Source organism: Rhopalosiphum maidis, chromosome 1 (assembly GCF_003676215.2).
Source record: "Rhopalosiphum maidis isolate BTI-1 chromosome 1, ASM367621v3, whole genome shotgun sequence".
NCBI classification, from domain to species: domain Eukaryota; kingdom Metazoa; phylum Arthropoda; class Insecta; order Hemiptera; family Aphididae; genus Rhopalosiphum; species Rhopalosiphum maidis.
The window spans coordinates 11228568-11246726 of NC_040877.1; the positions used below are offsets into that span (position 1 = coordinate 11228568).

The window sequence follows — 18159 nt, forward strand, 5'->3', positions numbered from 1 at the left end:
TTTTTTGTCAATTTTAAAATTTAAAAGTATTAAGATTATTAAGTAGACATATATGCTCTAGTTCAAATTCACATTAAATTATTTTTGGTAAGTATCAAAAACATACTAGGCTTATGTACATTAAATAAATCTATTATAACAAGTGATAACTATTCAATAATACAATTTATTACTAATAATTATTATATAACTTATAATTGGATTTAAATTAATTTTTATATTCGTAAGAAATGTTACCAGGAAACTAAATAATGTACTAATAATAACAATTCCAATTTTGGTAAAACTTAAACTGAAACTATACATATTTTTGAAGAAAACAACATATCTACGCATCAAATTAGATAACACAAAACAAAAAAAAATCCTAGACTAATTTAAACAGTACAAATTTACTGAGCATAACGCTATATGTATTTACAGATGATTATGGTTAGTTGGCATGATTATCTTACTTACACCGAATGAGCAGTTTTTAAGTTATATTATAACATTCAATTGAAACCTTTATAGCTGTTTACTACAATCATAATATAAACATTTAAATTTAGAACTTAAAACAAAGCCTAAGTGTATAAGTGTACAATACAGACATAGAATAAATTAGAAGACAAATATACTTTTATTTTATTTATTATTTAAATAAGTCATAAATCAACAATACAACAGAATACCTGATAACAGTAGACTAGTCTCTAATCTATGAAGTAGGTAAGCATCCCTATTTTGCACAAGCTTATGATACAAATAATAATTATATAGGCCAGCGCTATAAATAATGATACCCTGGACGAAATTATGTATTAGTGCCCACCCTCTTTCTCAATAATGAATCGAATTTTTTTTTTAGATGTATACAATTTTTTTGTAAGATAAAGTAAAATGATAAGGATTCTAATTATATAAAAACGCTATAACAACAACTAACAAGACCATAGAGGTAATAAATTAATAATAATTAATAACAAAAAATTATGTTTTAAAAAAATTTTTTGTCGATTTTAAGTTTTAAATTACTAATTATTATAGGTACCTACATAAAAGGTAAATTTTAATAGGTATTAAAATATCAATGAGATCCCTCTTATAGCAGGCGCCCTGGACCTAGAACCTAGATGCCCACCCCAAACGCTATCCTAGAACCCTATAAAGTGTAAATAAGCCTAGAATTTTAATTTATACCTACGCGAAATAAAATGTGTACAAAAATAACATCAGAAAATTGATAAGATTTATATGGATTATATTTTACTGATAAGCTATCACCAAGATAATGATATATACACAGAATATAACAACTATATATATCATTAAAATTTTAGCCAAATTATTATCACTACAAAACAGTAAACATGTTTTAATATTTAATTAAAACTGTTACTACAATATTAATAAATTTATAAATTCCAACGATTTAAAATATAAACTTCTTTAACTATGCAATATAGTGGTTCAAAAATCCGTAAACAAAAGCATTTACGTTAACTATAAATCTATATATTAACTTACTACCCGAGTACTTGTACAATATTAAAAGTTAAATACCTGATTGATCCGGAGGAACATGATCTGGAGAGGTTGGCGCAGTCCCCTCCAAATCTGACTTGTCTTCCAATGCTCCTGCCAGCTTAATGGTCTCGTTTCTTAACAATCGAAATGACAGTCGATCTGTTAAATAAAAATAGTTATTGGAAGAACAGAAAAAAATATCAAGTCAATGATTGAAGAAACAAAATATAAAAATAAACATTAAAAAAAACTATAACTGTGTAATAATATTATTGTATAAAAATGTACCAGAAAGCGATCTTGAAATATCAGGAAAAACGTCCCATGCAATGTAAATAAATAGTGTTCAATATTAGCTCGATAAAGTGCGCGAACTGAACATGTCTGATGGACGAACTGCTAATTTAAATGGCATACGGCACGAACAAACGTTGAAAATTTAAATAATTAAATTAAACAAAACTAACTATAAACTAAAACGAAATATTTTCAATGATAAAAACGAAAAGATTTTCATCTTTTGTTTACATATCTATTGATTGGTTTTTATTTCCACTGGTTTTATCTTTCTGTCGGAGGCTGCAAAACGCATTCCTCAGGTATCAGGTTAGCCAACACCGGTGCTCAGGTCACTGATAAGTGATAACGAGTAAACAAGCGATAAGAAAACCGCGATTTACAATATTTGGCATTTGCCATTACATTTCATTAAAACCTTACTCCGTAGAGTCAAAGGTTCTTCACGTATTGCATCTCACTCGAGGTATAAACTTATAACCTTTAAACCTTTGTTTACTAAGGAAATTAATAGTCTATTCATGTATCTGTAGACTGTACTACTGTAGTATTACTCATAAGTAATAAAATAAAATGATTATTAAGGCTAGAAAATAAATTATAATTTAAAAATGTTTTATTCTAATTTAAAAAATTCTTATACCCAACAATAGATAAAAGTAGATACATATTACGACTTAGAATACATATTAATTTAAGTTTTCGTGTCGCATTTAATCTACCGCAGACTTGTCATCTACTATGCATTTATGGTAATTTTGAATGATTTGACCATGATGACGATTGAGCTTCATCTTGATGATATTACTTCTATATTAATAATAAAATACTATAATAAAACAAGGGTCTATCAATTATTGTGAACAGATAATCAATTGTAGCTTAGTTTTGCTGTAAGTAACACATTGAGTGTTTTTTATGAGATGTTAAATTATGTTGTACCTAATTTAAATAACGAAAATAATAATATGCATTTGATGATAATTTTTTTTTTATAGGTGATTTATATTTCATTATTTTTATAATTGTATATTATTAAATATTGTACATTTATACTATAATAGTATAATTATATGTACATTTATTTATTTATATTTTAAGTATAAAATGTATGTGGTAGATCATATACTCTTAGATCAAGTTTCAAAATATGTGTGATAGAGATAGACAGCAAAGACATGTAGAAATATGCGGTGAACAACATAGGACAAGAATACCATATTTTATAATGTTACATAATATTATAATTGTATTTTATTTTTCATTTCTCTTCTCAAATATATTAACTTTAATATTATAGTCATAGGCGCAAATAGCGTTAGAGATTTGGGAGGGGGGGCTGAAGCCCTAGTTACTGAATGAAGCATTGAAGCATTTATATAGGTAATTAACACCTAAACAATGTTTTAGTACAACATGTAGGTATATCGTATACTGCTTACTTAATTACAATATTGACAGAAAATAAAACTTACTAAACATTTTTTTTAAATGTGCTATTTCATCTAGTTATAATAGTTGTCAAAATTATATTGATAATATATAATATAATATATATTATACATTTATACACCACTTAACTTTTAGGAAAACAATAGGAATTATTACTGTAAGTATGGCTTTAGAGCAACAAGTAACAACAAAATAATATAATTATAGAATACATTTTTAGAGCTGTTTTCTTCGGTTGGATTGAACCTATTAGTTATTATAGTATAGCCCGTATAATAGGTGTATAAAATATGACATATAATAGCCAAATGGTATATCAATATGAGCTGAAGCCTGCAACAATAGACTCCGTAATAATAAAGTTTATTATTCTTAGTTCTTGGTAGGTATTATGGTTTATGGCTATAAGTCTACAATGTACAATAATAATAAAAATAATACTACGATAAATAAAATTTGTTAATTTACGAATTACATAATCTAAAAAATAGGGCTTAACCCCTAAAGCCTCCCCCCTATTTGCGCCTATGATTATATTAGTTTAGAGTACAATATTTGTTGTAGAACTAGTGTGAAGTTGGCCCTGAATCCATTGTTTCATCAACTCTGAACTAACGCTAATATTATGCAAAGTGCATATGCATATTATTAATAAATATATATAAATTGTTGTTTTACAAATTTGGTTTTTATATTTACAGTTATGGCAGTTATTAGTTATATGATTAAGAATATTAATTGGGTTATTATTGAAATAAAAATAATATCTTCAGCCAAAATACTTTTTTAGAATTAACTCTGTGTAAAAGGATAATGATCTTATTGAAAACCTTAATAATGCAGTATAAAATATAAAATATTAATAATAACAATATGTCAGTATATCTTTTTTTTTTACTACTTAAATTAAGTTTATGATTAGTTTATAGATATTTTTACTTTTAAGCCATACTTTTACATTTATCTGTATTTAAATAAAATTTAATTTAATAAACTTAACTAAAAATATAATATAAATTTGCTTTTGATATGATACAAATGATTTACAAGATTTAATATAGGTCATTAAATAACAATATTTTAACAATACACTCATTCTTTTATTTCAATCTCAATTTTCAGCTAATAGATATTTTAATGAAGCTTCAATTACAAAATATTCAATAAACATATTTAAATTATTATTTCTATTTTTTATGTTACTATCAAAAAAAAAAAAAAAAAATACACGTTTTTATTGAATCTAAACACATGTAATACAACAAGTATTGTAATGACTTTCATTCTTGTAGAAATTGCATAGATACCTGTAAAATAATACATGAAAATTGATGAAAATGTCAATAATTTAAAAAGTAATATTCATGTTTGATAATACATTTTATTATATTATAAGTTATTACACATCTATATAAACTAAAATATATTTTATTAATTTTAGTAAAAATGGCAAGTGACTAAATCTCAATCAAATAAATGTAAGATATTTATTTTTTTAAGTTCTAACTTAAACATTTATTTGTGAGGAATATTTAAACAATGGTTCAAAATGATCAGATAAGTTATTAATACTTAGATGAATTATTAGTTACTCATATTTTCCTATTTATAATAAATAATAAATGATATTTGAACAGAATATTTAACCTACAAAATTATCATACTAATGATTGTAATTTACAACTCTAAGTATAATCTGACAATCTATAAAATATTAATTAAAACAACTTTTTATCAAATTAAATTGTTATATATTTCACACTGTGTAATATTCTTATATTTATTTTTCATATAACTGTTAAGATATTTAGTAACTTTTAAATTAAATATACACTCAATACTACTTATAAACTTTGAAATTTATTTTATTAAGTTCCATAGATTATTTTATTGTATACTAAAATTCAGTAGCAAAGCATCATAGGAGACAATGAGACAACGTCTACCCACAAAGAAATTAGAACACAGGAAAAATAATTTTGTTTTATGAAATATTTACAAATTTTAACGTCATTTATATTATAAAAATGATATATGTTTTAATATTTGTTAAAATTGGTTTTTTGTTATACAGTTAGTTTTTAAGAATTATTAAAATAGATTAGATGCGTGCGATACATCCATGCAGGTCATTCCAAATATTGTATTATATCTCAATTGTGGGGGCGCGGGTTCAGGGGGGATTTTAATGTAAGTAAGGATTACTACTATCTTTACTATGAGACAAATCTCGCTATTCAAATTTCCTCAATTATCGACATCGCCTTCGCATTGTTATGCCATCGACCCCTGTAAATAGCTATTACTAATAGCCGATAGGTACCTACATATTTCTTAATATTGTTGTTTTTATATTGTAGTTTGTCCTCATGGTTGATGATATAATTTATGTCATTTTAAACGATGGAATTATTAATTACTCATACAAAAATAAAATGTATTATCAAATAGGTAAAATAAAAAGGGAGGAATCCAAGCGTATTAGTGTAATTTTATTCAATGTCTCCCCAACTAAAAACTTAAGCTTCCCACTGCTAAAATTATTTTAATGAACAGATATGATCAATTTGAACTTTCATTTTTAAAGATATGATTATTCCAAAACAAAATTTAAAAGATTTTTTTAAAAAAATATTAAATTAAAAACGTAAGATATTAAATTTTATATGTATTAATTATAATAAATACAATTCTCAAGATAATAAAATAGATTTTAAGATGTATCATCTCCATTTAAAAATTGAGTTTATAGAAGTTCTGTCTCTAATCAATATTATTAAGATAAGTAATTTGGTCCCCGGGAGTTCCTAGATATGGGACATTTAGTCCCCAGAGTACTTTTTATTATAGAATGTTTGGTTTTATCTAGTTTTTAAATGATTATTCATATTAATTTATTTAGGTTCATTCAAGTTCATAATTTTATTAATAATTACTAATTACAACAATTATTTTTAATAATAAATTTAATATGCAAATAAAAATAATACAAATACATAACTAAGAACAAAACATATTTTAAAAATCAATATAAGGTAAGTAATCAAGAATTGTAATGTACTAGCTAAATAGCTAGTCAGGTATGCGAGTTGAATTTAAATTAAAAAAAAAAAAATTTTAATTTTAAATTTTACTAATATTTAATACAGTGAATGATAGTGTTTTCAAATACATACAATATGCCACATGGTATATCAAAAACTAATAAGATTAACTGATTTGATAAAATATTTTATACTTCCTATTTCTATACACTGAACATAGTAATATTTTTTTATGCTAGTACAAATTTTTTTTTAACTTAATTTTTTATACATATAATCTATAAATACATTTTACAATAAGCATGTTTGAGGATTTACATTTATGTTGACACGATGAAGTAATCACTTAGTGGCAACACTTACAAATAGTGCAAACTTAAGTACAAATATGGAGTTTTTAATAACAAAAAGTAATAAAAATAAGTTATTTAATATAAACAAAAAAAAGTGGAATTAGGAATCCTGTAGATATGTGTTCACAAAAAATTGTGTAATGAAACAATTTCAATTGATGACAAAATACTAGTTTTGAGGAAAATAAAATAAAATAATATTATACAAGATTTAGATATAATAAACTTAATAAAGACATTTTATGGTTTTTAAAACACATGAGTTAGTTGATCTAAAAATAAATTTATAATTTTTTTATTCAATTGGAATTTTTAAACTTAATATTATTATTTTTAAGAAATTAATAAAATTAATACATTTTCATAATACTTTGATTTAACCTAATATAATAATTGGGACTTCTCTAATTATTTGTAATTATATATTATATAATTTTGTACTAATTAATTAATAATAATTATTATATATTAAAAATTGTTTAAAATTATTTAAAAAATAATAAAAAAATATTTTAATTCTGTATTATTATCATTTAACATTAAATTACTCATTCAAATTAAATATAATATTGATTGTTAATGAAATAATGAACTTGAATGATTCTAAAGGTATTATACATAATGATTTAAAAACTTGAATAGAACTAAATGTCATATAATCAAAGAACTTTTGGGTATCAAATGTCCGATCTTAATAATGTTTGGAGACAAAACTCAATTTTCTTATGAAGACAAAACATCTTTTTTTCAATAACACAATACTTACTTGTTTATAAATATTTATGCCAGTAGGCTCGGTCATACAAGATTTTATCGGGAGAATGCACATAGTACTCATTCAAACCAGGATCAACAAGTTTTGATTTATCAACTGTCTTGTATACAGGTTCACCATATAAAGTACCTGTTTTCCATCCTTTGACATTTTTCATTAATTTTTCCTCAGCATCACGATTTTTTCTTAATTGTTTTAAATATCTGTAATAATATAAACATACATTGGTTTATTAATATTAATTACTAAGAGCCATAAAAAATTTTTTTTAAAAAAGTACTATTTACTTACTCTCTGTCAGCTTCAGCATCTAAAAGTGGTGTTAAAGCAATAATTGAACTGCGTGATTCAATTTGATATTTGTCAACTAGTTTGTCATTTAAAAGGTAAAAGTACCAACCAACCCCAGTGCAAACTATATATGTACCAACCAATGCTCTATCTAAAATTAAAATAATAATATTTTAAATCTTTATTAAATATAGAACATGTAACATAAAATATTTATACATTATTTCTATATTAAATCTGGTACGCACAAAAATAAACTAATGAAAAAAAAATAGCTCCTGTTTAAGTATACAAAGGCAAACTTAAGAGAACTTAAGTCAATAAAAATCACTAATACGAGAATGGACAAAATGCAATTTGAATGATTAACTTTCAATATATTATGACACAAATACTGATTCTAACTAGATTATAAAATCTCAAAAGCCTCCTTAGAAACTTGCTCAAAAATGTACTTTAGAAAAATTTGATTCAATTAAAAAATAAAATTCTGCGTGAACGTTCAGCAACCCTAACAAACCAAACTTAGTCAAAATCCAACAATACAAATCCTTAGTTCTGATCTTCCTATAAGGGATAAAGTTATATTTAATATATTTCTTACAGGACATGGATAAACAAAACATATTTGAACAAATAGAGATTGAAATCTGTATCAGGGTATGAAAAACAAACAGTTATACACATTGTTGAAAAATACCTTAATCAATTTCTAAAAGATGAAATAGAAGAACAACTTACAACAAACAATAAACAGTTTTTTAATTCAATGGTTGAAACCCTTGAACATGAAAATTTAAAGAAAACATACAGAACTAGTACATAGTAGTACTTTCTGTTCATTACACACCTATACTATTCAACATATTATTATCTTATCAAATTATATTTGTATATTGTATTTTATGTTTATATTGTGCTGTGTTTTAACACTACCTATATTATATATTTATAATTTATCCTAATAATTATTATAAATGTTGTACCAAAGTCATACAAAATAAATAATGTTAAATTTTAATAGAATACATTAAATAAGCTTCAATAAAATAACTAATACCTGTTTATACAAAAGTATATTTTAGATATTACATATTTGTATCAGTTAAATAAATTATCAAGCATGGCTATCGCAAATTAAATAATTATGTTTTTGGTTCTGTTATATATAGACATGTAAGTAAATATGTAGATGAACAATATAATGCCAAAAATATTAACCTTAAAGCTTAAACAGTAAGTTTGATAGTATGTTTTCATGTAATGATATTTTGTGCTAGGGAAGGAAGAATTTAATATTTGTTTATACTTAGACAAAAAGTTGGTGTTTTTAACATTTATTATAGTATAACTTATAAGTGATTTGATAGCAGAGATTAAAGTTTACAAGAGTAACAATTATATTTACTTACTACTGGCAAATGGTTTAGGAAACACTCGAGCAATATTAATCTTCCGGTAGCCACCTTTAGGGGGCATATCTTGTTTTACATGCTCAGCAGTCGCCATGATAACTTCCAAATTATTACAAAATACTAGTAGAAAAAAACATAAAAAAAAAATGTTTAATAGTTATAAGTAAAACAGAAATTGTAGATTTAAAATAAAAATATGTAATTTTTTACAGACAACACAGAAACAAATGAAAGCAAAGACAATATATAGGTACTATATAGTATAATATATGATTTATGCATTATATTATTTTACTTACAAGCGACGGGCTATGAAGGACGAGTGTTGAACGTTGATGATCAAAGCAGTATGTTTTATAAGAATAAAAAAAATAAAGTGATACTAATTTTGATAAGACCGCTGAATTTATTATTCCGTGATATGATCTATGATATATATCACAGTTTTATACTTGTATAATGTACATCGAACTCCCATAATGTGACCGGTAAAATATCTAAAACAGCTGTTTCAGGCACTACTAGCGCACCATGAGTCCAAGACTTTAAATAACTACCTATTTTAGTATTATAGGTAGTAATAAAAATAATAATATAATATATGCAATATTTGCATGACAAATTAAAAATGTAATTTGATTTATCTTGTCAGAGATATTTGTAATTCTAATAATGATTTATTACAATACTATAAACAAAAACACGATTATAAAAACTAAAAATACGTAATTTTTTTTATCGATTATCGTTTCGTCCGGTTTCGGCAACACAAATCGTGTCATAGTCGTGGTCCGACTGGTCCGTCCGTGGATATGAAGTTTCGACATTCAGAAATAAAAACCTACCTAATAAATTTCCGATTTTCCCCACCCCCTTAAACGAGCTTCAGAATCATCCCTGTACAGCTAGGCTGTACATAATACTATACAGTATTCCACTATAATAACTCTGAACCAACAATATTGTGATGTATAATAAATAAAACTGAATGGAACGCATTATTTTTTTAGTTCATGTCCACTTTACTCATTAAAATTTTAGAATCATTAATCGTCGTTGACAAATGTCAGCGTCAATTGGCTTTTGCGTTTATCGTAAAGGTACTAGTAGATGACAGTTAATGTTATAATATGATTAATCATGTTTTATGTTATAAAACTATTTGAATTATTATGTAATTTAGTTTTCTATTTCAGCTGTTTTTCGCATTGGTACTAAATTTATGTACTATAGTTATACTGCATATAGTATATAATATTATGTATATAATAATTTTATTAAAATAACAAAATATGCAATATTTCATCCAAAATCTAAATATAGATGTTTATAAATTATTTAATCTATGAATATGATTTTTGAAACTAGTAAAATTTGAACTTAACGCTGTACACATTTCTACGAAACTAATCAAAACGAAATTATTTTTAATATACCTAGTATATTACATTATTAGCACTTATTATAGTACTTACTAAATACTAGGAAAGTATTCGGTATCGTTGTATGAAAGCATCCCAATTAAAATGCTTGCCTTGTGCTAACTAACCGTTCTTTCTAGACACAACGATGAAACAGAACCTACCGGCGATTATCAGGGAAACACTTGAAGAGCCGGTACAAGTACCAGAGCCGGCAGACGAACCATGAGCACCGATCTGAGCCAAAATTATATATAGACTCGGAGGCCGCCAGCCAACCCACGGGCGTCTTCATAAAGACATGACTTCATGTGGTTCCTACAAGAACCGACGAATGCGGCAGTCACCCATCTCATGGCTTTTCTAATACAAATGTTCGTAATTTATATCACTCCTAGTAATTTGTGTGTTTATACATATATATAATGACTATAATGTATGGAGTTCATCCCTCCCTATACAAGGGTCTACAGATTCAATATCCAAATCATAGCGATTGGCTCTGTTCGATGATATAAATTACCTACTGCGTGTAGACTATGATTTATGGGTAATTATTGGATCTGGAAGTTTTCAATTTAATGTAAAATATATACATAAAAATCGTAAATAATATTAATATTTTTAATGGGCATAACTACATAAGAACGTTAGTGTATACACAATAAGTCAATATACATATGTACCTTTTTTTACATTAAATATTAAAAATTAGTTACCTATGTAAGTTATCCAGTTATCTTACAACCTACGAAACAATGAAGTTTAGATTGTTCAGGTTATTCGTACCTATAACCTAGTTAGGTATAGGTTTATAATATATAGGTATTAAGAGGTGTCATAAATGTGTGATTTCCTCATGAACTTATATACTTAGGTTATTGAATGTCTAAATAAAAATATTACTTTTTGTACAAAATGTTAAATGTATAGATTGTCATTTTAAAAATAAAGCTCATTTTATAAAAAAAACCTATTTATTCATTGCGTGTTCAGGAATAAAATAATAAAATACGTGCAAAATGTCCCACGAGGATTTATTCATTGCAATATTTTCTGAAATAATGGAAATATTATATTTATGTTTTTTTCAAAAGACTCATAGTGACAAGAACTATACAAGTATTTCATATTTTAATTTAATTTAATGTTTTGGTTAAAAAGTTAAATAAATAATTTATTATTAGATTACGAGTATTTTCAATAAAATCAAAGATAGCCATTTTGAATTTTTTTTCAGAAAATTTTGAGGTTTTAACATTGTATTATGCGTTTTGCGCATGCATGCATAAATCCGTAAAATCGTAAGCTTTGGAAAGATATAATTTCCAAAATAACGATTTACGAGAATTTTTTAATTAGATTTTTGTATTCAGTACTTTAAAGCACACATTTTGGGAAGAAAAAAATCGAAAAAATCGCGTGTAAACTTAACTGCATTTATATCTTTGTTTTTATTAGCATTGTGATTTTTATATTATTTAACAATATACGCATAGGCATAAAAAAGTTCGGTAAAAATTTATTTTTTAAAATTAATATTAATATATGTGTATATATTAATGAAACTTAATTCGATTTACATTAATATTTAATAAAATAATAATAACCATTTTCAAATATTTGCTTACCTAAATTATAATATTGTATTGTATTTACGGTTATACATTTATTTTAAAAGTTATTTATATTTTTACATACCTAAATAAAACAAAATATTCAAAAAACAGTACAATTATTACAAAATACAATTATAATAATAAAATATATAGATAATTAATATGTTTTACATTTATTTTTAATGTGAAATTGGAACTTGTGTTTCGTTTTACTTATAATGACAAATCTGGTTGAAATTTATTACCTTTTGTTTTAAATTCACATTTTCTCTAAAAAAAAATTGTTGAATTTAAAACATTATAAGGATATCACAGACACAGGCTGAGCGATTGCCAAAATAACTAAACTATTATCCATAGAAATTCACTTTAAGTAAAGATAATGTGTATAATACATTTGTAATTTACCTACTATTTTCGAATTAAAGTGTTAATCTATAACATAATATAATATAGTTAGTCCTTAGTCTTTAGACCTAACACTTAATCAAATACTATTAGTGACTTAACTTAATAACTATTAAATTTGGGACTTTTATTCCCGGACATTTGTTCAGGGCTTGTACATATTTATCGCAAAGTAGTAAAACTAAGGCCAAGTGCCCAAGTACATTTCTTAATTTTATTATTTAATGATTTTGATGATCTATTGACTATTTGTAACAACAAACAAGTTATTTTTATTAGAAAATAGATGCATAATGTATAAAAGAATGAATAACTGTTAAAAGTAATTTTTAAAATACAATTCAAATACATTAATTTAATATTCTAATAATCATTTTTTATCTGTAATTATTGATAAGATGAAATGTCTATTAAAGCGTTTTGTTATTCAACGTTGGCATTACTTTAAACCACGGATTAAGTCGATACCACTATCATCGTGGTCGATACTATGATTATAATGTGGTTTTGATAGTTGTATAACAAGATGTTAGAAACGAGAAAACGAGAAAATCCATGTGACTTCTTAACACAGACACGGACCTAGTGGTCTACCGCACTCGGCGCACACGGCTAAACGTTCAAACGTCTTATTATAGTTATTTATTTATTAAGTAGGTATCTGTCTTTGATACAATGCGTTATATTTGTAGTTAAAACGTGTAGATAATCATTATAATAAGTTATTATTTAAAAATATTAATACAGAACTGTAAAAAAGAACAATGGAGGACATCAAGTCGGCCGAAGATATGAACGGCGGTCTACCGCCTGTTGAAAAAGCAAACGACTATATTGAATACGAAGCAGAAATGGACACTTCTGACGAAGAGGTGGGTTTTTATTACCTAGGTATTCAATTTTTAAATATTGAATTGATTTTTGATGATCTGTATATTAAATTTTAAGGACATCAGAAACACCGTAGGAAACATACCAATGAATTGGTATGATGAATATCCACATGTCGGTTATGATTGGGATGGTAATAAAATCATTAAGCCTGAACGCGGAGATCAGTTAGATAATTTTATGGAAAAAATGGAGAACCCTGATTTCTGGTAAGAATCATTGGTCAGTGATTATTTCAAACGTACATTTATAATTTGGTTGTTATAGGCGTACTGTTAGAGATTTACAAACTGGACAAGATGTTGTCTTAAGCGATAAAGATGTAGAATTGATTCAACGAATAGAATCTAGTAAAATACCAGATTCAACCTATGAGCAATATGCGGTAGTGTTTTTTGTTACATTTAATGTTTTTACGTTTATTTGAAAATTATCATTTGTGTATTTTTAGCCATGGATTGAATGGTTTACATCAGAAGTAATGAACATGCCCATTCGTAATGGAGCTGATCACAAACGGTCATTCATTGCTAGTCGACAGGAAGCTCAGCGAGTTGAACGTTATGCTAGATTAATAAGAGCTGGTCTTCTTAAAACTAGAGAACAAAAGCGAAGGGAACGTGAAAAGAAACGTGAGCGTAGTTTTTATATGATGTGGAGCACAGATGATGCTGAAGATAAAAATATGAGGCGCATTACTGATCATATACCTGCACCAAAAAGAAATTTACCATCGCATGCAGAGTCTTATAATCCTCCTCCTGAATTCTTATTTAATGAACGAGAAGTAAGTTATCATTATTGTATTTTTATGTTATACAATTATAAAAACAGTGATAAATATTTTTCTACTTAGATGAGGATATGGAAAAAACAAGAAGAAACTCCTTGGAAACGCAAATTACATTATGTACCGCAAAAGTATTCTAGCCTTAGACAAGTCCCAGCATATCCCAAATTTATCAAAGAGAGATTCACAAGATGTATGGATTTGTATTTGTGTCCTAGAGCAAGGAAAATGAGAGTAAGTATACATTTGTATATTTTATTATTAAATGAAAAATTGATTCAATTATTAAATAATTTCATTAATTTATTTGTAGTTGACTATTGAACCAGAAGATTTATTACCTAAATTACCAAGTCCTAAGGATTTACAACCTTTCCCTACAGTTCAATCAATGGTATTTAATGGTCATACTGATATGGTCCGTTGTATATCTATTGATCCACTTGGTCAATATTTGTTGTCTGGATCTGATGATATGACTATTAAAAGTAATATATATTATTTTTTTTAAATTTGATTTGAATTTAATATTTATTATTTATAATTAATAATAATAAGTGTTACATATTTATTAAAAAAAAACTAATTATGTATTTGTTTAATAAAAATAAAATTATTTCCAGTATGGGAAATTAGTACGGGTCGTTGTTTGAGGACTATACCAGTTGGAGGTATAGTGCGTAGTATTGAATGGAACCCAAACAAAGCATTATCATTGGTTGCAGTTGTTGCTGATCGCAAATTATTAATCATAAATCCAGGTGTTGGTGATCATCTAATAGTTTCCAAAACAGATTCTATTTTATCCACACCACCTGTTCAAGCATCTATTGGTATGTTTTGATTTGAAATAATTATTGTTATTTAGTGGATAATAACTATACAATTTATTTTAGTCTCTGATAAGGTAAAAGCAGTTGTTCAATGGGATGATGCAACATCTGAAGAATGGGAAAACGGCATTCGTCTCGTGTTGAATCATTTTAAAGAAATAAAACAGGTAATTAAATAATTTTAAAATAAAATATTGATTAATATTAAATTTCTTATAATTCATAACTTAATTAATAAGAGTATAAGACTAAAAAATACTTTTTATAACAGTTATAAATATTTTTAATATGGTCCACTAATGATAGTATTATGATAAATTGTATTTTTCAGGTGACATGGCATGGTCGAGGAGATTATGCAGCTACAGTAATGCCTGATGGTGCTAATCGATCAGTTCTCATTCATCAAATGTCTACTAGACGTTCACAATTACCATTTGCTAAATCTAAAGGATTGGTGCAATCTGTTCTTTTCCACCCAATTAGGCCATTCTTATTTGTTGCAGTAATAATAACCTCATGTCATGATAATAATCAATATTTTTTACTATAACTAAAAATTAATAACTCTGCTATTTTATTTTTCAGACTCAAAAAAATATAAGAATTTATGATTTGGTTAAACAAGAGTTATTCAAAAAATTAATGAGTTACGCAAAATGGATTTCATCAATGGCTATCCATCCAGGTATAAATATTTCAAACTTTAATTAGCTTAATAATTTGTGTTTGAATTACTAAGAATGTGTCAAACATTATATTATTAATTTTAAAATTACCACTAAAAAAGTAGCTAATAAATCTGTACAAGATACAGAGCAATATACAATAGTTACTTGTTTATTTGTTATTTCTGTATAAAAAACTAAATAACGGTATGATGTATTCTGTATTATTAATATAAATCAATGCACTTGAAAAAAACAAACTAAAGTAGAGTTGATAGAAACTGGATTAAAATGTGTTTGAACTGTGTAACCAAAAAAAAAAAAAATGAAACTGTTAAGTGCAACATTTGCAATTCTTTATTTTGAACTATACTATTAAAGCCTTTTTCATTGAATTAATTTGTATTATAGAGATTGCAACATTTTTTATTTATAACTGTATATAGTGAAAAACTCTACATAAGCTTTTTTTAATTGTTATCAGCTGCTATACAATATTAATTTTGATAAACATTATCTAATTTTTGTAAAAACATTTATTATATGTAAATATTTAAAAAAAAAAAAAAATATTGCTACATAACTCATTTCATGACTAATGCTCTAATATATTTATTATTTATATATTATGAAAATATTTTCAGTAATTTTTTTTTAACCCTTTAACTTCTACATTAAAATATGACTACCTAACTGTATTTCATTAAATTTACTTTATTGTAAAACACTTTTTTTGAAGAAAGAACTTTTATAAGTACATACAAAATAAAAGGCCTTCTTTAAATTTTAGTTAGGGTTCCATGACTTAATGCTAATTACAAATAAGTAACAATTACTTTATGACACGATAGCAGAAGACAACGAGTTAATTGTTTTTATTATTTAATTGATTTTGTAATATTTTAAAATTGTATTTTGCCTTAAATTCTATAAATACCTAATTTGTTGGTTTTTAAATTGAAATGTTAAAGTTAATATGAAATTATTACTTTGTATACTAGTTGAATACATCATATTTTATTCTATTATCATTATAGTAATCTTATTGATATTTAGGTGGCGACAATCTTATTGTTGGAACGTATGACAGAAAAATGTTATGGTTTGATCTTGATCTTTCTACCAAACCATACAAAACTCTTAGATTACATTCAACAGCTGTACGTTCTGTTGCTTTCCATAAACGTTATCCTTTGTTTGCATCTGGCTCTGATGATCGAGCTTTAATTGTTTCTCATGGAATGGTCTATAAGTAAGTGTTTGTGTTTTATTATTTAATTTTCTTTATTATTATTTTTTTTTTTTTTTGTATTTTTAGTGATTTACTTCAAAATCCATTAGTTGTCCCATTAAAATTACTCAAGGAACATGAAGATTGCTCAGATTTTGGAATTTTTGGTGTGACATTCCATCCTACTGAACCATGGGTGTTTAGTTGTGGGGCAGACAAAACGATTAGGCTGTTTACGTGATTTTTAAAATGATTAAATTTATAATGAATAATTTTGAAATATACTTGATTATACACATTGAATTTTAATGTTTTTAAACAAAATTTGATCTTTTGTAAGCATGATAATTAAGTTAATCAACTTATATTTTATTTTTAAATCTATGTTTGATGATATAATGTCTTAATTTTGTAAAGAAGAAACTGGGCCTGTGAAGGATAATGGTGAAAGTTGACACATTTATGAATTACAGTGATATACTGATATTATAAAACAGGTTTGGTTTATATTGCATTTATAGGAATTATTTATCTGATAATATGTGATATTGTGATAATATATGAATATATCTTTTGGTAAGTTATTTTCTATACTTGTTTTAGCTTTAAGATCACAGAGAAAATTTGATGAGTTAATTAATTTGACAACTGCATAATAATTAATAATATTAAAAACATATAATTTTATTTTTACTAATAGCATTGGAAATATGATGCATAATATATATTATTTATATTACCATTGTTTTACAAAAATCAAAATCATTGTGTAGCACAAAAAAAAAAAATAATAACGATTTTTCATGAAAATGTCATTTTTTCTAATTTTTTTTTTTACGAATTTCCAATTTTGGCTTCCCAAAAGTACTAACTAGATATGATTTAGTATAGGGAACCATTTTCATAGTTAAAGATCCAAGCTTTATTTTCACTATAAAATGAGTGAATACAGTATACACAGTAATAACAAAAAAATAACATACATAATTGTAAAATCAATGCATTCATCGTTCCTTTTAGAATCTAAAATGTTATCTATTCCTAATATATCTATATATAATTTAACTAATGTTTTCATTGTGTATTGATTCATATTCATCTGTATCATGTTATGCCGATTACTTTGTTGCTACAAATCAAATTCCAAAGTAGATAATGTTAA

General features: G+C 25.3%; 3 protein-coding genes across 6 annotated transcripts in view; 1 reads left to right on the forward strand and 2 right to left on the reverse strand.

The window, feature by feature from the left end:
• LOC113548112 (serine/threonine-protein kinase tricorner) overlaps nucleotides 1–2032 on the reverse strand; it is a 121719-nt gene extending 119687 nt beyond the window's left edge. Inside the window, exons 1-2 of one of the 2 annotated variants that reach the window (XM_026948795.1) lie at nucleotides 1798–2032; nucleotides 1546–1668 (exon numbers count right to left, since the gene is read on the reverse strand). The gene's annotated coding sequence lies outside the window, so the exon portion shown is untranslated. Of the gene's footprint in view, nucleotides 1–459; nucleotides 464–1545; nucleotides 1669–1797 lie in introns of those variants that run through there. The other variant, XM_026948796.1, reaches the window with a different exon arrangement.
• A 2311-nt stretch (nucleotides 2033–4343) lies between these two features.
• LOC113548426 (NADH dehydrogenase [ubiquinone] 1 alpha subcomplex subunit 13) lies at nucleotides 4344–9588 on the reverse strand. The gene is made up of 5 exons (XM_026949299.1): nucleotides 9436–9588; nucleotides 9134–9256; nucleotides 7722–7872; nucleotides 7422–7633; nucleotides 4344–4565 (listed from the first exon to the last, which is right to left on the reverse strand). The coding sequence occupies exons 2-4, from the start codon at nucleotides 9228–9230 to the stop codon at nucleotides 7426–7428; spliced, it is 456 nt and encodes a 151-aa protein (XP_026805100.1). The 5' UTR covers nucleotides 9231–9256; nucleotides 9436–9588; the 3' UTR covers nucleotides 4344–4565; nucleotides 7422–7425.
• A 3509-nt stretch (nucleotides 9589–13097) lies between these two features.
• LOC113560479 (ribosome biogenesis protein BOP1 homolog) lies at nucleotides 13098–17300 on the forward strand. Of its 3 annotated transcripts, none has more exons than XM_026966366.1 (13): nucleotides 13098–13237; nucleotides 13332–13456; nucleotides 13533–13684; nucleotides 13743–13860; nucleotides 13927–14262; nucleotides 14332–14499; nucleotides 14579–14753; nucleotides 14889–15098; nucleotides 15162–15265; nucleotides 15430–15603; nucleotides 15687–15786; nucleotides 16823–17018; nucleotides 17085–17238. In XM_026966366.1, exons 2-13 carry the CDS (start codon nucleotides 13349–13351, stop codon nucleotides 17236–17238), a joined length of 1995 nt encoding a protein of 664 aa, XP_026822167.1. In that variant the 5' UTR covers nucleotides 13098–13237; nucleotides 13332–13348. The 3 variants fall into 3 exon arrangements, with proteins under 3 accessions (XP_026822167.1, XP_026822168.1, XP_026822169.1); XM_026966367.1 differs by having other exon boundaries at nucleotides 13140–13241; XM_026966368.1 differs by having other exon boundaries at nucleotides 13169–13456; nucleotides 17085–17300.
• Nucleotides 17301–18159: the final 859 nt, after the last annotated feature.